The 19,575-nt window shown below is 39.0% G+C and overlaps 1 protein-coding gene across 5 annotated transcripts in view; it reads right to left on the reverse strand.

Moving 5' to 3' along the window:
* rbm10 (RNA binding motif protein 10) overlaps nucleotides 1-19,575 on the reverse strand; it is a 367,172-nt gene that overhangs the window by 70,343 nt on the left and 277,254 nt on the right. For all 5 annotated transcript variants that reach the window (XM_039773885.1, XM_039773884.1, XM_039773886.1 and 2 more), the window contains 2 exons: nucleotides 6,193-6,284; nucleotides 73-237 (listed from right to left, as the gene is read on the reverse strand). In XM_039773885.1, coding sequence (XP_039629819.1) covers nucleotides 73-237; nucleotides 6,193-6,284 — 257 coding nt within the window. The remainder of the gene's footprint in view (nucleotides 1-72; nucleotides 238-6,192; nucleotides 6,285-19,575) is intronic.

Below are 19,575 nucleotides of genomic sequence, written 5' to 3' on the forward strand. Positions count from 1 at the left end.
AGTTTACTTAAAAGCAGTACTGAAAAGCATAGGAATATGAACATCTGAAATTAACCTGGGCATTCGTCTTACCTGCTGGGCAGTTTTAGATTTTGGTTTGTCCTTCTTCTCAGTTCCTGAAATAGTAGAAGTGCCTTTTCTGCTCTGTTGGTCCATACCTTGCTGAGAAGCTGGGAGGTATGTCTGGTTTTCTCCATCCCAGTACATGTACTGTTGTGTTTGGGGATTGTAATAATACTAAAACAGGAAAGAAAATAGTACTGATTATTTATATGTATAATATAACCTTTCACATAAGAATTATGCATTTCTTGCTCACCTTAAACCAATTTTCACCCACTAATTCCTTCAGACAAGAAAATGCTTCTTTGCTGCAAATTTAAAATCACCAATGATCAATGCTGTTTTTAAAACTGGTTGACCATATAGTTATTCAATGTTTTGAGTGATCACGGACTAGATAGATGCCAGACTGAGTGGATTTTCTATAAACTGGAATTTTGTATAGTGTGTGACAGATAGGGGGTGCTATTGCTCCCTTGAACCCCTGTCCACGACTCCAGACACCAGGTAAAAGTCCAAACGTTGACTTTATTCAATCGCCACAGTGCACAAAGCACCAGCTCCTCCACTATATTCATAAACACAATCAATAACAATAAATCAATCCTCCACTCCCAGACTTGTTGCCACCCTTCCACCCAGCTCAGCTCGCCGTCTGGGAACTCCCGTAGTCTTTTTATATATCCTGACCCGGAAGTGTTCCCAATCTCCAGTCCATGTGATCTTGTATCACTTCTGGGTCAGGTAAAAAGTCCTTTTCTTTACCCCGGAAGCACGTCATTCCCCTTGTCCATGTGTGCTTCCCTGCAGCGTCTCCTAGTGGCCCCCACGGCATCCAGCAGGGATGCAATAAAAACTGTAATGTCCATGATGCCCTGCTGGTCTTCGGGGAACCTCCATACTGCAGGGAGGGCTCCATCTGGCGGCTTGGGGATATTGGCCAGGATAAATGGCCGGCCATACACCACAAGAGATTATTTTAAAACTGCCTTAAGAGCATAAGAAAACATTTTACAAGAACAGACCATTTAGCTGTAACATAGCTTATCAATCCCTATTCATTTAATTTCTGCACTACTTGCATTCTGAATGTCTGCAAAGTACTACTATCCGCAACACTACTTGATTACTTGTTGTAGATATCCGTGGTTTTTTAAGTGAAAAATAATAACTTTTGAAAATTTGTCTGAAATTTACCTTTTATTAGCTTCCAATTTCTCATGTGTTCTTGTTCAGAATCTTAACAACTAGAACTGTCTGTACTAATTTCCTTTAATCATTTAGAATATTTATATCATTTCTCATTTTTGCCCACTGCTTAAGGATTCAACTCTTTAAATCCTTTGTTATAACTCATATCACACAGTGCCAAACTAAGATTTAATACTTCTCTAGGATTTTCTCTAGTGGTGCTATTTCCTTTTTGTAATACAGAACTCAGAACTGCACACAGTATTCCAAATAAAACCTCAATTATGTGAGTTGTAGCCTAACAATACCTTCCCTTGATTTGTACTTATAATCATAACATTGTATTACCCTTGCTTGCTTTTGTTCAATGTCTGAATGTGGAGAGAACAAGTCCTTTCCATAAAATGTAGTTGTTATGTTCATGGGGTATACGTTTTATGCAGCACTTTCATGTATTTACAATAAATTTATCTTCCACATATCTGCCCAAGTGTAAATTCTGTCTAGATAAATCTGTAATTATTCTGTTCACTCTAAAATTATCTGTCATTCCACCAACTTTAGTGTTATCTGTAAAATTAACCAACTTGTTAGTGCCATTTTAACTAAGCTTATTTTATTTATTTTGAAAATTGCCTTATTGTGGAAAACAAATTTCTCTTTCTGTAACCTTTTGCTTTCTGTGTTTGAGACAGTTTTCCAGGCATCTACATATGGTGTCTAGTTTGTTGACTAGCTTCACATTTTGCTGCTTATCAAATCCATTCTACAAATCATTTAGTACGCACCTCTGCTCAAATGTTTTTATTGCGACCTCATAGAATTCCACCATATTTGTGAAACAAATATCTAAAGCCATGTTCTCAGTACTTTACATATGTCACTCAATCTTCCCCTAATAATTGCTTCCATTAACCTATGATACATATTAAGGCCATTTCAGATTTGATGACTTTTCTAAACAATTTTCAGTCGTAAACTTCATATACATAATCTTAGTGAGCCAGAGGCAGTAAGCAGCATTCCCCCATGAAAGACAGTTATATAATCTGATATACCCAGAGACTCCCTCCAACTAGTCTGTGACTTGCACCAACAAAATCAAACATTTGATTTTGTCTTTAGTCATAGGGTAGGCTCTTTGTGTAAGGAAGCTGACAACCAATGAAGTAGAATGTATATGTAGTGATAAGGAAAAAGGAATGTGGGTGTTTTGAATATTACAACCAAAAGTGAAACTCGGCTGTCTGAAGTCGAAAAACCCTGAGGAGTTTGCATCTATAATGTGACATCAACTTTAGTGAAAATACTTCCTCTGGTGTGTTTACTTTGCAGTACTTCGGCGGTCCGGCTGGGTATGTTAGATCTTTACTGAGCAGCAAATGAATAGCCATTAAATGGTCGATGCCGTTCTGCCCTTGGCTGTAAAACTGAAAAATAAATCCGCTTTTATCTTATGTATTGTTCCTTAACACTCTGGGTGATTGTAACATTTATATCCATACATGTACACAAATTGCATTATTCATGGCTTTCTTCTGTTACTCTTGCTTGTTTCTTAATCTAATTTAGAACTTTGAATTTTATCCATCCATCCATCTGTTATCCAACCCACGATATCCTAACTACAGGGTCACGGGGGTCTGCTGGAGCCAATCCCAAGGCAGGAAACAAACCCCGGGCAGGGCGCCAGCCCACTTTGAATTTTAAATATTTATTAATGTTTTGTATTAGTTTGTATTCGGTGTTATAAATGTAATTTTTGCATTTATTTCCTTGTATTTCTCTGGCTATTTGTGAAGAGCTTTGAGCATTCAAAAGGACACAAATGAAATTTATTATTATTATTATTATAATTATTGAACAGTGTCAAACGCTCAGGTTTTAACAATAGCCTCGTTAGTGTCTGCATGGAGTGTGACGATGTGCGTCCCGCTCCATGCTCCCATCTTGCTTCTGGGAGCTTTGAACCCGACACCGTCAGTAATGTCCCCGATGAGCTGGATAGTGAGGCACAAAAAAGCATGGGGATGGTGCAAAAAGTGCAAAGTGCTTTTATTAAAACAGCAAAACAAACAAAAAAAAAAGTGTCCAACTAAAGTTTGCATAACTAAAGTTCCATAATTAAATAATCCATAAAAAGCAGTAAATTTCGGAGGTTAAAAACACGCTAAACAAAATCCTTTACAAACAATGAGGTTAAAACAATGGCTAGAAGCAGTCTTTTAAAACAAAGCCTGGTGCCTTCTTACTACTGGTGACTCCCCTGCTTCTCCCGTACAGGCTATGCACCAGGGGAGTCACCCTACCTGTAGCTGACCATCTCTCTGCTGCCTTCTTCTGGTCTGTTCACTTTGCTGATCTGTGGCTCTGGTGGGCTTCACCAGACTGTGACATGGGCTCCCCAGCGACCAGGGTGCTCACACTGGGAGTTTATTTCCCAAGTTCCGACTCCTGCTGCCTTCTCGGCCTTATGTGGTGAGCCATCCTCCTTCCGGTCACTCCCACTCCTCACTAATGCTCAGCAGGAGCGACTACTACTGACTGCTCCAGAGGTGCCAGCCAAACACCCAGGCTCACTGCTAAGCTGCATTTGTTCCCTACAATGAGCACCTTTGCTCATTCACGCACTGGCTTTCTCCTACCTGCTTCCTGCCTTCTCACCTTCTTAACCTTCGTCCGTCTTTTTTTTCTCTCTCTCCTAGCTACCTCGCGTTTCTATTTATTACGGAGACATGGATCAGGTGTGGCAATTAGCAGCTTCCGGCATCAATTACGGATGCATAAAACTCTTCACCTGTGCACTTAAGCGAGGACCGCCCGCATCACGAATTTACCTGGGAACCTGTGCCAGCCACACTACCACGGCCCCTTTCTAAGCTTTAAGTGTGGCAATTATTTATTTAAAAATTGGCCTTTTTGACTTGAGCTGTGGACCCGCTACACCACATGGAGTTTGCATGTTCTCCCCATGTGTACATGAACTGATTGTATGTAAATGAAGATATTATTTTATAGCTGGATATTAGAAGTGTGCCTTTATTTGCCCAAATCTGTTTATTAATAGATGTGTTGTTAAATTACATTCTCCCACTTTAGACACACAGGGAACTCAGGTTTTGCATGTTGCTTATTAGGTAAAAGATCTAAGATGTTGCAATAACAGATGTTCAGTACTTAATTTAAATGGTATGCTTTTAGAATGGCACAATATTCATAGAAAAACTTTCATTTCTGCTATTACTGTTAACACAGTTCAAGCAGTGACTGTAACAGTATTTAAAAAAATAAGCAAAGTAAGAATTCCCTGAAAATAGAAAACACATTTAGAGTTTCAAAATAGGCAGATGAAGTATAGTCCATATCAGGAGATATCAAAAACAAATGAGAGTATACAGTATATTTGCAGTGAAGCAGGAAAAATAAAAAAAGTATTTTTTAAAATTAAATAAAAATTTGCTTAAAGCTGTTGTAGGTTAGAGTAACAAATGATATCAGAGCAAACTTTTTATTTGATTTTTGCATTTTATTATTATACTGGACTATGGGAAAGCCTTGAACTGTCACATTATCATAAGAAAACTGAGTTATGTCACAGATGGTAAATTGCATGTATTAAGTTGATAGGTGCAACATAAATGTTGTACAGTTTGACAACTATGAAGAAAACTGTGTTTTACACTTGCAAAACTGTGTCTGTGTGGACATTTTTTGTGTGATAAAAGCTAAAAGTTAATTGCTGGAGAACTAAACCTAAATAAAAAACTAAAAAAAAAAAAGAATGAAAACAAAATAAAATTAGAAAATGGCAAAAAACTAAAAAAAAAACACTGGAAGACCAAGGGCCAGCTGGGTGCGTCTCAGCTGATAAAAATTAGGACAGGTGGGATGGGAGCCGGGAGAAGGCAACTGCAGATATTGGAGTCACCACTGGCTGGGGAGACCCACTTGGGTGAGGTGAACAGAAAGCGAGTGCTGCAATAGTCTAACCTGATGTCTTTCAGCATTTCTTTTTTTTTTTTTTATTTATTAATTTTATTACAATCAATACATAGCAATCAAGTTTTTACAAAAAAAAAAAGAATTATGCTAAGAACAGATCGATCCCCACCCTTGAGAGAGAGCAAGCCAAACGCAGTCTTTCAGCATTTCTTAATAAGATTTTAAAATATTTATTTATTATAGTTAAATACGCTCATTTTAACCTCTACAAGATTGTTCTTTTTATGGATTATTTATTGACTTTATTTATATCTGCACTGCACTTTATTATTTGTATTTGGTTTTAACAAACATGCACTTTGGCTAATGGAACCTGGTTGCTGTCTCTCAGTCACCGCTGTGCCCATCTCAGTTACAAACTACTAGGCACTCATGTGGACAATCTGGAGTCTGGTATGAGCACCAGACTTTGATCCCTGACAGTTTAAATTTGATGGAACAAACAAAACGAAAACAAATTCAATCCATAAACATAAGGAGGAAACAAATTATACATATGTTGCATTTACCCTTAACAAGCAGTTTCGCCCGGGTTATAATTAAGCATTTCAACAAGATATAGCCTGTACTCATTAAAATAAAAAATAAATAATTTAAGACTTTGAGTGTGTGTGTGTGTGTGTGTGTATTGGAAACAAATTCATCTTTAAAGGATGCCTAATCTCAAAGCAGGTAATATTTCAACACTGAAACAAAACATGAGTAACAATTTTAGAAGAGCTTGAGTAAATTTCATGTTAAGCAATGAAAATCCATAAGACACAGATAAATTAAAAGTAAACAACAAAAGGCGAGCAAAAAAAAAAAAGATAGGTGAATGGAGGTTTACTACAACTAGAAGAGGAACTTAAATCCCAAAACACTTGCAATAACTTTTGCTAACACATGTACTGTAAAAACACTGACCTAATATCAGGTGTCACTGCAGTTACATACCTGTGAATTTGCATCATAATAGAGTCCAGTTTGAGGATCGTAGTAATATCCAGACGTCTCATCGTACTGATATGTTGACACATCGGGAACAGCTGAAATAGAATTCAAAGAATTTCTTCAGTTTCAATATAACTGCCTATCCAGCAAGAATTCACAGTTGAAATTATAATTAAGGTTGGCAGAAGATTGCATTCTGTATGGATTTCCTCAATTTCAGTATATTCACTGTAAATACCAGGCAGGATTATCTGGCATCAAGACAAATGACTATTGTGGGAAAGGAGATCAGAATGGACTTGACGATGGCTGTGTAGAATTGGACCAATATTGCTTGAGGGAGATTGAATTTCCTCAGCTGACACAAAAAGTACATTCTCTAATGGGCTTTCCTAATAATGCATGTGATATTTATTGTCATACTTAAGGTTTTGCGACAGCACAATGGCCAGGAAATTAAATGATTCTGTCATCCTAACTTGTAAGCACATTCTTCCGGGACATTATCACTGTTTAAACTGCAGTTGTTACATGAATGCTTTTAAAGGAAGTCTTATTACTACCCCACGGGGAGACATCAATCTCACACAGAGATCTAATTGTAGTTTAAAATATGTTATTTATCTTTTGTTCTGTCCCTGTCCCTTGCTATATATAGGTAAACCCCTACATTCTATTTGTTATCGTATTGTTGAACATAAAAGTACCATTAGGACCAAATCTATGAAACATTCTGTATCTAGATATTTCACTACTACAAATCACAAACTGCTCAGACCTTAATTTTACTATTCTCAAAATAGTAAAACCACACTCCTGTCTAGGTCATTTTGACAATCTGTTGCTATGTACGGAAGCACACTGGATTTTTCAATGAAAGACCTTACACCCCATTGGTCTTAATGAGTCATTTGATTGGGCAGGTTTTCTATGATATACCCGAGTTTCTACACCTTTTTGCTTTCATTTCTGGTTAGACAGATGCAGACTTCTAGCTTATGTGGAGTGTGTGCGGTAAACATGTTTTCATTATTTCCACTTTGTAATGTATGCTGTCTCTCTAGTTCTATTTTACTGCTTTTGCATTCTTGTTGTTTTTTCTTCCAGGTAGTTACAAGTCCCTTAGTTGACTTTCTTCTATATTTACTTACTGACATTCTGGTGAGGTGAGCTTTGTCCTTTGCTAAGTAGTTTCTTTCTAAAGTGTTTATACATTTGTGATAATTTATAGTTATTTTTATCATTCATATAGCTTTTGTTTTTGGCCAATTGATTGATGAATGATTGGTGGATGTACTGTTATTAGTCCCTGTTCTTATACCATAGGTATTTCAAATGGGTTGGTGGTGGATAGTAGTAATATGGCAATTTTCACTTTTTCAGTGGTTTATGTAATTATATATATATTTTTTTTAATTTTTTAAATTAATTATTGGTTTTCTGTGCCCTGAAGGAGAGGTTTTTCCTTGAAACGCCCTGACTAGGTCTACACCTTGCATGATATTAATAGGTTCTGAATCCAGTGACTCTTCTTCTTATGTTATGCCTTCTAGGCTCATGATATACTGTATACAGTTTTTTTTTGATAATTATTGTAAATAAACTAGGGCTTATAGTATTTTTCATTTGTCAAACACGATTTTTTATTTCTTTTATTATTGTTTTTATTGTTAGCTGTATGATTATACTGTCTTTGTGTATATATTTTTATTGTAATTTTTGTTTGCTTTTGTACTGTAATTACAAGGTTTTCCTGTATGGCTTATTGGCATGTATACAACATATATTTTTGTTGTGTTTGAAAATGTTGTATCATACGTGGGATATTAAATTTGGGTTTATGACTAGTTTGTGGGAATATTCTATTTTTTCATATGTTGAATGCACTATGTTTTACTTTTTGTAAAAGTTGTTTTATGCACTATACTTCATTCTATAATAACTGCTTTTACTTATTTAAAATTTAGAGTGTGAGTGGAATTTAATTGTACAATTTTTCTTTTTTCCTTTATATGCATTTAAAATACATATAGAAGCTTATTTTGGGTTAAACATGCTTCATCTCTTGGTAAATTTCTCAGTGATATTTTTCATATACAGTATTTGTGGTAGTAGTTGTTGTATCCTAATGGCTGAGCCTTTTATTGTAATCTCCTGATTTTTTTGAATGTTGAGGAACAAATTATTATGGCTCCACCACCATGTCAGATTTTCCACCTCTTGTCTGTATGTGGACTCAGATGCATTATTTCACATATGTCCTGTTGACAGGAAGTGATCACCTTTGGAACACACTAAAAACATAGATAGGATTTAATTTGTTTTCTGACTGAATGACAAATAAGTTATACCTTAGAATACCCAAGAGAGGTGTTAGGGCAATGATGCACAGGAAAAACAACCCTGCTTCAAAAAGAGTATCTGTTAGAGGTCTGTATGGGCCTTAAATTAAAGCCTGAACCAGAGACCCTGTGACCTGAACAGACCTGACCTAACCAACTGTATTAAAACATAAATATTTTATGTAAACTTCAAACAGTCATTAATTTGCTTTTTCAAATTTACCTTGAAAGGTTATTTCAACTTGAGTATTTTGAATAGCTTCTTCTTTAACTCATCCAATAACTCCAATAGTAACTCCAGGTCCTCAGTACAAGATTAGAGTCATGTGTGCAGCAGGGAACACATCATCATATCTGCCGATTGAGCCAGGGCTGTTTCTGGGTATAGGCAGTCTAGGCAAGTAAGTAGGGTGCCATCTAGTGGTCAGGGTCTCTTACTGCAGCCCCGTGAAGAGATTCCTATCTCTGTTTTGTGTAGAAAATTTTGTCTGATCCGGACCAGAGCACAACCAAATATTTATGTTGTGTACCTCAGCAGCAGCTGCATTGTCTGCACTATACACAGAAAAGGCCCTGGGTGACGTAACATTTTTTTAAACAATACAAACCTACGAACGCTCAGACTCAAAGCAAATGTCCAATTACATTGTTTTATATATTTTTGCATACTAGTGATGTTCAGTCTTACCATATAATGACCAACACAGTCCAACAATAACACAAGCACCAACAATGATGATGTCAATAATCATAATCTTAAAACTGCAGCAAAGAAGAGACAGAAATGGCAAAATAATGTTAAACAATCAAAGCAGCAACATGACTGTAGCTCTTGAGTGAATTGCGAAAAGCTGATTTAACCCAAGCTATGATCGTCTCCCAAATGGACATACATTAAAACTTGTGTTAAAACTTCGTCCTTTGTTGCTCATGCTAAAGCAGTTGTGCATTCACTGAATTTTGTCATTATAGAAAATTTTTCTATTTATTTTATTCATTTATAAAACTTGTATGTGTTACTGTAATGCCTCAGTTTCTTTAAACAAATGTTAAAAGCAAAAAATAAAGACTACTAATACAGCTCCTTTCCTACTATATATCTATACTAATAAAAGGCAAAGCCCTCACTGACTGACTCACTCACTCACTGACTCATCACTAATTCTCCAAGTTCCCGTGTAGGTAGAAGGCTGAAATTTGGCAGGCTTATTCCTTACAGCTTCCTTACAAAAGTTGTGCAGGTTTCATTTCGAAATTCTACGCATGATGGTCATAACTGGAAGGTATTTTTCTCCATTTACTGTAATGGAGTTGAGCTCGAAAGCCGTGGGGGGCAGAGTTTCGTGTGACATCATCACGCCTCCCACGTAATCACGTGAACTGACTGTCAACGCAGTGCTTAGAAAACCAGGAAGACCTCCAAAAAGCGCTGAAGAAAACATGCATTATATAATTGAGAAGGCAGCGAAACAATAAGAAGCGAGCGAGTGACATATACAACCATATTCATGAGTGCTGCTACTTCGGAAACAAAGCAAGGTGTAAACCTAAAGTTTAAATTAAGTTCATAGACAGGCTGCGCTGGCGTTTGTCATGCCCACGGGTAATGCAGGATACAAGTTTAATGAGGAGGACGCAGGATATAAACGAGTTTTGATCACTTTGTAACGGTTAAAATTGCCGCGTGAAGGGCTGTGCTTATGCAAATTCCGAGACTGTGTTTGTGGGGGATTGACAGTTAAGGTGGGTGGGGGAGTCACGTCATCATCTCCCCTCCCATTCACCTCATTTCACTCTGAGCTGAGCTCCGCAGCTACCGCACGCAGTGTTACGGAAGCGACTTTGTGACGCTGCCAACAAATACTCACAGAAAAATCCACAAGTTAATACACACGCGGTCTCTACAGTTTCTCCACACTGAATCCTCCAGGCACTAATTACAAAAGGTTACATTGACAATCATGTTACGTTATTTTTAAAATGTTTCCTTTTCTTAGCACAAGCACAGCTGAGAAGCTTCGATGCATGTGCTCCATAACGCGTTAAAAAATCACGCATTTAATCACACTTTGCAATACAAGCAAAGTGGAGCTTCTTTCAATGCATGATTTCCTGGTACACCGATTACATTGATCAGCGCTTCCCGATTTACTTTACCCTCGCACCCATGGTTTGGTTTGAGAAGAAGTTTGACAAAATATGAGGTTAACACAGAAAAACAGATCACCAATTGAAGCTTTATGAATAATCGATTCGCCATCAATAATTGTTTTGGTAAAGCCATACTCAGTGTAATTCTCCTTCCATTTTATACTTTTTCCGCCACTAGCCATGATTAAATGAATGGTAAAAAAGTAAGAGCGAAGCGAGGGTGACTTATTCAGGCAGGCAGGCGTCGGCTCAATAGCTCGAACTTGGATATAAGTAGGTTCTATTTAGTCGCCAGAAATATCTTTGTTAGGAATTGAAGTTGAATTTAGTCTTTAAATTTCTATGGTAAAGAAAAAGTTATGCAATGATGACTAAATTTAACTATATAAAGTCAAAAGTTTTATATATAAAGTCATTCCCGAATATATAAAGTCAAAACTTGAATATATAAAGTCATTTCCAAACATATAAAGTAAAAACCTGAGTATATAAAGACGGCGTTGGAATATTTCTGAATATATAAAGCAAGCGCTGGAATATATAAAGTCAAAACTTAAATATATAAAGTCAGCGTTGGAATATATAAAGTCAGCGCTTTATATATTCTGACGCTGACTTTATATATTTAAGTTTTCACTTTATATATTCCAGCGATGACTTTATACATTCAAGTTTTGACTTTATACATTCCATTTATATTTTTCCTTTTCTTTTTCATAACTTCTTTAACAAACTACATCTCCGCTGCGAAGCGCAGGTATTCTGCTAGTTTCTGATATGGCAGCCCTCAAGAGCATATTTTCCTGAGAGAGTCTTGTAAACGGATGTTGCTATAACTGAATTGTGAATTTGAGGTCCTAATTACTTCTCATCTCCAGGTCTCAATGTACAGGTCTGGCAGTGAAGATTCCTGTCAAAGCAAAGGGGGTGGTGGGGCACCATTTGCAACTTCACACAGGACAGCAAAAATCCTAGAACCAACTCTGGGTTGAGGAAACCTTAACCATAGCAACTCACTTCTGCCACTTGAAGTTCTGCCAGTTATGTCAGATGACCTTCATAATAATAAAAGTAAAAATGTAAGCAAGGACATCTGAATGGTCATTTGAAGAGGAGAGAAGCTCTTTATGCTCAACTCTGTAACCTCTTTTTTATATGGTAAATAAATATATACTCAGTATTTATAGCACAATAAAATAATTTAATGGCTAAAATAATTTAAAATAATTTAATAGTTCTCAGTTATAGATCTGCTAACTGACCGGCAGCAAGTCAAACCCGTTTCCAGTGAGAGTTGGACTTCACCAGGGCTGCCCTTTGTCACCGATTCTGTTAATAACTTTTATGGACAGAATTTCTAGACGCAGCCAGTGTGTTGAGGGGGTCCGGTTTGGTGGACTCAGGATTGGGTCACTGCTTTTTGCAGATGATATTGTCCCGTTTGCTTCATCAGGCTGTGATCTTCAGCTCTCTCTGAATCGGTTCGCAGCTGTGTGTGAAGCGGCTAGGATGGGAAACAGCACCTCCAAATCCGAGACCATAGTCCTCAGCCGGAAAAGGGTGGAGTGACCTCTCAGGGTTGGGAGCGAGATCCTGCCCCAAGTGGAGGAGTTCAAGTATCTCGGGGTCTTGTTCACGAGTGAGGGAAGAATGGAGTGTGAGATCGACCGGCGGATTGGTGCGGCATCCGCAGTAATGCGGGCTCTGCATCGGTTGGTCATTGTGAAAAAGGAGCCGATCAGTAAGGCAAAGCTCTTAATTTACCAGTCAATCCACGTTCCTACCCTCACCTATGGTCATGAGCTATGGGTAGTGACCGATAGAACGAGATCGCGATACAATCGGCTGAAATGAGTTTCCACTGCAGGGTGTCTGGGTTTTCCCTTAAAGATAGGGTGAGAAGCTCAGTCATCCGGGAGGGGCTAAGAGTAGAGCCGCTGCTTCTCCACATTGAGAGGAGTCAGATGAGGTGGCTCGGGCATCTGATCAGGATGCCTCCTGGATGCCCCCCTGGTGAGATGTTCCAGGCACGTCCAACCGGGAGGAGGCCCCGGGGAAGACCCAGGACACGCTGGAGGAACTATGTCTCCCGGCTGGCCTGGGAACGCCTCGGGATTCCCCTGGAAGAGCTAGAAGAAATGGCGGGGGAGAGGGAAGTCTGGGCATCTCTATTTGAGCTGCTGCCCCCGCGACACAGCCTTGGATAAGCGGAAGAGGATGGATGGATGGATTTTTTAATAATAGTAATATTTCTTCATGTATGTTGCAGTGACTGCACAATAGAACATTTATACCATGCATGCTGTGAGTTTGGAGATAAGATTTGGTTTATACCGATTTCTGGCTTCTGTTTTCTTATCAATGTGAGGTGCAGGTTTAACACTAGAATTACCAGAGCCTACGAAAAAACTTGTAAATCCGTCCCACCTTAAATCGCTTCTTAAAATCGTTCACAGCTCTCCACCAGCATCTTTTGTCATCTAAATGTGCTGATAAAAATCACATCCCCCCACCGACTTAGAACGTGCACAAACTTCTCCCAGATCATGCCTTGATTGATTTTCTGGGAGTGAAGTGGAGTTTTAGAGTGGAAATAATAGATTGTTGTTTGGAACACACGCATTTCATGTCTGTTCCGTTTCTACAGTACTCTGTGTAAACACATTGTTAAAACAGAAAAGTTTTTTATATTCTAGTAGTAGATGACAAAATGTAGGCATAAACTATATAATGTATGAAGCCTGAAGTCCAAATATCAAAAGAAATATTTTCACAGATGGTACAAATCTAACACAACAATTGCGCTTTTATTCAAAAATATAACTGATATATATATATCTATATATAGTTAATCTTTTTTATATTCAAGAAAAAGTAGTACTTAATAATAGTAATTAATAAACATGCCAAAAATATTGGTACAAAATATATGTCCAGTTAGTCATCCTTGCTGGCATTATCATCAATGTAAAAACCAAGATCAGTCAGGCAACAATTATTACCTACTCTATATACTATTTGTCTCAGTGCCTGTTTGACAACACATATTACAGAACACACATGCCGACCTTTGATTTGTAGCAAAAAACTAGAATGAAAAATTAATAACATTTTCTTGAGACATGAAGTTTATTTTAATTAGTTTTGTTTAGCATAAAGCATCTTACATATACTACTGCGTGCTAAAATGAGCAGTTTTACAATAAATTCAGACTTACAATATATAAATATACCTTCATACATTTTTAACTCAGAAATGTTCTGACCATCACTTTTTCATTATGGATGGCCTTGGGGACTGCATTTTCACCTCACCAATTTTCTGAACGAACAAAGCAGCAAACTATCACATCAGCAACGGCTATAACACACGAAACAGCTAACTCTCATATAACAGAATAATTAGAATCACCCATCAACTCAATGACATATCTTTACACCATAATACTGGAGAGATTACCCAAAATCAACATAAACACTAAAAGAATTTACTCCATAAAATGTGTTCTTTGAACTATTAAATGAGCATTTGACCAATCAAAGCATTATGTTTGATAACATAAAGGTTATGATGTGATAAAATTATGATAAACACACAAAGATAACGCACATTATGTATTTCTTTTCATGAAATTTTCTTCTTGGAACCATTTAGAAGTACTCCATTTCAACTGCATGCAAATGTGCAGCCAAATGTCTCTGGGCAAAGGTGACTGGCAGAGTTATGGCTGATGAGAAACTGTCTCAAGGACTACAGGCAGTAGTTGTAGAATTAGGACAGGTAGTTGTCCTCTACATGCACTGATACAACGTATCAGTGTGAGCAAACATCATATACACTACATGGCCAAAAGTATGCAGATACCCCTACAGATTTTTGAGTTTAGGTATTTCAGCTACACCCACTGTTAACAGTTGCAAAATCAAGCACAAAGCCTCTATTGATAAATATTGGCAGTACAATGGGTCTTACTCAAGAGGTCTGCGAATTTAAACATGGCACTATTATCGGAGGGCATCTTTGTCACAAATAAGTAAATAAAAATTCTGCTGTGCTAGATCTGTCTTGGTCAACTGCAAGTGTTATTGTAAAATGGAAGAATCTAGAAGCAATAACAGCACAGCCACAAAGTGGTACATCATGAAGACTAAAAGACAGTGACAACTGTATGGCTCTGTATACAGAGAACAGAAATGGCAGTTATTGGAGAGAATCACTCGGACCACAACGGCATTCAGTCGCTCTTTAATTCAGCTGGAATCACCATTAGTTTTACTGAATCAGCACACAATTTAGAGGTTATCTTTGATACTAGCATATCATTTAAAACACACATTCCAAAACTATATAGAACTTGTTTTTTTCTATTTTAAAAATTTTAGGAGATTAAGATAATACTGAGAGATCAATTCATATGTTTGTTTCTAGTAGCACAAACTACTGCAATGCATTACTCTGGATGTTCAAATCATTCTTTATGCAGATTTCAGTTAACTCAAAAAATGTACTGCAATAATCATTGCACAAACAGAAAATACAAACACATAATTCCAGTTAGATAGATAGATAGGTACTTTATTAATCCCAAGGGGAAATTCACATAATCCAGCAGCAGTATACTGATACAAAGAAACAATATTAAATTAAATAATAATAAAAATGAAAAGAATTAAAATAAAATTAATGTTCGCATTTACTCCCCCGGGTGGAATTGAAGAGTCGCATAGTGTGGGGGAGGAACGATCTCCTCAGTCTGTCAGTGGAGCAGGACAGTGACAAAAGTCTGTCACTGAAGCTACTCCTCTGTCTGAAGATGACACTGTTAAGTGGATGCAGTGAATTATTCATGATTGACAGGAGTTTGCTTAGTGCCCGTCGCTCTGCCACAGATGTTAAACTGTCCAACTTTAATCCTACAATGGAGCCTGCCTTCTTAACAAGTTTGTCCAGGCGTGAGGCGTCTTTCATCTTTATGCTGCCACCCCAGCACACCACCGCGTAGAAGAGGGCACTCGCCACAACCGTCTGGTAGAACATCTGCAGCATCTTACTGCAGATGTTGAAGGATGCCAACCTTCTCAGAAAGTATAGTCTGCTTTGACCTTTCTTACATAGAGCATCAGTATTGGCAGTCCAGTCCAATTTGTCATCCAGCTGCACTCCCAGATATTTAAAGGTCTGCACCCTCTGCACACAGTCACCTCTGATGATCACAGGGTCCATGAGGGACCTAGGCCTCCTAAAATCCACCACCAGCTCCTTGGTCTTGCTGGTGTTAAGGTGTAAGTGGTTTGAGTCGCACCATTTAACAAAGTCTTTGATTAACTTTCTGTACTACTCCTTCTGCCCACTCCTGATGCAGCCCACAATAGCAGTGTCATCAGCGAACTTTTGCACGTGGCAGGACTCGAGTCATATTGGAAGTCTGATGTATATAGATTGAACAGGACCGAGAGAAAGTACAGTCCCTCGCGGCCCTGTATTGCTGCACACAATGTCAGACCTGCAGTTCCCAAGACGCACATATTGAGGTCTGTCTGTAAGATAGTCCACAATCCATGCCACAAGGTGTGAATCTACTCCCATCTCAGTCAGCTTATCCCTAAGGAGCAGAGGTTGGATGGTGTTGAAGGCGCTAGAGATGTCCAAAAAATAATTCTTACAGCACCACTGCCTCTGTCCAGGTGGGAGAGGGATCGATGAAGTATATAGATGATGGCATCCTCCGCTCCCACCTTCTCCTGGTATGCGAACTGCAGAGGGTCGAGGGCGTGGCGGACCTGTGGCCTCAGGTGGTGAAGCAGCAGCCGCTCCATGGTCTTCATCAGATGTGATGTCAGAGCAACAGGCGGAAGTCATTCAGCTCACTAGGACGTGATACCTTTGGGACAGGAGTGATACAAGATGTTTTCCAAAGCCTTGGGACTCTCCCCTGTTCCAGGCTCAGGTTGAAGATGCGCTGTAGAGGACTCCCCAGTTCCAACGCACAGGTCTTCAGCAATCGTGGCGATACACCATCTGGACCCGCTGCTTTGCTGGCACAAAGTCTTTTCAGCTCTCTGCTCACCTGGGCTGCTGTAATTGTGGGTGGGGATGTCTCACCTATGCTGGTATCAGCAGAAGGATGGTTGGAGGATGCAGTACTCCGAGGTGAGAGTGGGTTACTGTGATCAAACCTATTAAAGAAGTTGTTCATTTGGTTTGCTCTCTCCACGTCTGTCTTGATGGCGGCACCCCACTTCGAGCTGCAGCCAGTGATAATCTTAATCCCATCCCACACTTCCTTCATACTGTTGTTCTGCAACTTCTGCTCCGGCTTTCTCCTGTACTGCTCTTTCGCCGCCCTGAGCTGGACTCGGAGTTCCTTCTGCACGCACTTCAGCTCATGCTTATCACTACCTTTAAAAGCCCTTTTCTTCTGGTTCAAAAGGTCCCTGATGTCACTTGCAATCCATGGCTTGTTGTTAGCATAGCAGCATACTGTTCTTACTGGAACTACAATGTCCATACAGAAGTTGATGCAATCAGTTGTGCATTCAACAGCCTCTTCAATGTTCTCACAATGTGACCCAAGCAATATATCCCAGTCTGTAGTTCCAAAGCAGTCTCTCAGAGCCTGCTCTGCCTCAGCGGACCACTTCCTGAATGAGCGTGTGGTTGTAGGTAGCGCCCTCACTCTTGGTTTGTATTGAGGCTGAAGCAGAACCAGGTTATGATCTGCTTTCCCAAGCACAGGCAGTGGGGTGGCGCTGTATGCGTCTTTAACTTTTCCAGCGATTAGCACAAGTGCCTCAGGGTGCTGCGTTTGTAACTTAGCAACTGCGGAATGGATGATGTCACTCGCCATCTCCGCGTTCGCTTGAGGGGGGATGTAAACAATAACAGCAATCACGTGTCCAAACTCTCTGGGCAAGTAATAGGGACGCAGACTTACGGCCAACAGTTCGATGTCCCTGCAGCAAGTGGAGATTTTAACGTTTACATGTCCTGAGTTGCACCATGACCTATGTATTGACATAGGGAGCGAGTCCTCCTCCTTTCTTCTTTCCACAGGTACTTGCGTCTCTGCCCGCTCTGTGGTAAACCCGGGTAGCTCCACGTTAGCATCTGGGATGATAGACGTTAGCCACGTTTCACTAAAACACAGCAAGCTGCATTATCTGTAGGTTCTGACATTTTTCACCAGCACAGCCAGTTCGTCGATCTTATTTGGTAGTGAGTTTACATTTCCCAGGATCACAGAAGGCACCGACTGTTTATAACGCCATTTTCTCTCAAGTTGTCTCGATTTAATCTTATTTTTTATCTTTGCGCCGGCTCGGCTGCCCGATATCGTCTTCTTACCTCGTCAGGTAAATAAGGAACCACACCGGCATAAGCATTTCTTCTCAGTGCTTTAAGCTGACTACTTGAATAGGCGATTCTCGGAGTGTAAAAATCCATGTCAAATAGTAAAATAGTAAAAATGTGTAAAAAGTGTCCAGGGAGCAATTCCACATAAAAGAAAGTGGTAGAAGTGATCAGTGAAATAGAGAAACTTAAGTTAAAGTTAAGTTAAAGTTTAAGTTAAGTTAAACTTAAGGCCGATTTCAAAACCCTCTTCTAACTTAAAAAGCCTTAAATGGCTAAGACCCTGATTACTAATCTGAATTTATCATTATTTACAAACCACAGTAAACCTTGATATCTGAAGATGCCAGACTATTTAAGATTCCAAGGATTAATAAAATAACTGTGGGAGGTGAACCTTTTATTTACAGGGCCCTGAATCTCTGGAATGACCTGCCTGCTAATATAAGAGATGCCCCGTCTCAGTTATTACATCCAGGATGAAGACTAACTACTTTTACCTAGCATACCCTGATTAAAGCTGTCAATTAGTGTTACATACTGCATTTTTGTTTTTTAGTCATTTGTACAGAAATGTAAGAATTTCTGTATCTTTAAACTGTTACTAATCCTCCTCAATTTCATTTCTCTCTATGTATAAATCTTATATATAAAACTTTATACCACACTTGATTCCTTCCACTCTAATTTTCCTTGGTACAGTGGAACCTCGGGACCCGAAGTAATTTCCCCAATAGGATTGTATGTAAATACAATTAATCCATTCCAGACTGTACAAAATGTATGTAATATATTTTCTTTAAAGATTTTTAAGCATAAAAATACTTCATTATACCATAGAATGCACAAGTGTAATAGTAAACTAAATGTAAAAACACTGAATAACACTGAGGCAAAACTCCCAGGCTCCCTGCTCAGCTGCATGCTTGCTTATCTGAATTTATCAGGCAGATACCTGCCTGTGCTTGCTCTCTCTCTCTCCTGCACCGGGGCTTTCTCCTCCTGCAACCTCCCGTTCTTTCCTGTTCTATTCTTTTTACCTTTAGCCAACTCGCGCTTCTATTTATGAAGAGGACTTGGTAGTCGTGGCAATCAGCAGCTCCTGGAAACAATTACGGATGCGGACCGTTTCTCAACTGTGCACTTAGGAACCGCTTTGGCAACACACCACCACGCCCCCTTGCTAAGCGCCGAGTGCGGTGATTATTTATTAAAACTGGCCTTTTTGATGGGAGCTGTGGACCCACTATACCACAGGAGGAAGCTGGGTTGAGAGAAGGTTACAGTTTTATGGGAGAGTCCCTCTGCGTGATGCACCGAGAACAATGTACAGTACAGGAAGAGACTGAACACGTGTGGAAATCATCGGTGCGTACAAACTGGAAGGGAAAATGGCTTGTTCAGCACCTGAGTGTGTGGTCATGAACAGATGCATAAGTTTGGCGAACGTTTTGGTCGTAACCCGATTTGTACGTGTTCAGAGACGTCTGTGTCCAGAGGTTCCACTGTATGTAGAACTTGAGTTTGTTACGCTCATTACGC

The sequence above is a fragment of the Polypterus senegalus genome, chromosome 13, assembly GCF_016835505.1.
Source record: "Polypterus senegalus isolate Bchr_013 chromosome 13, ASM1683550v1, whole genome shotgun sequence".
NCBI lineage: Eukaryota > Metazoa > Chordata > Cladistia > Polypteriformes > Polypteridae > Polypterus > Polypterus senegalus.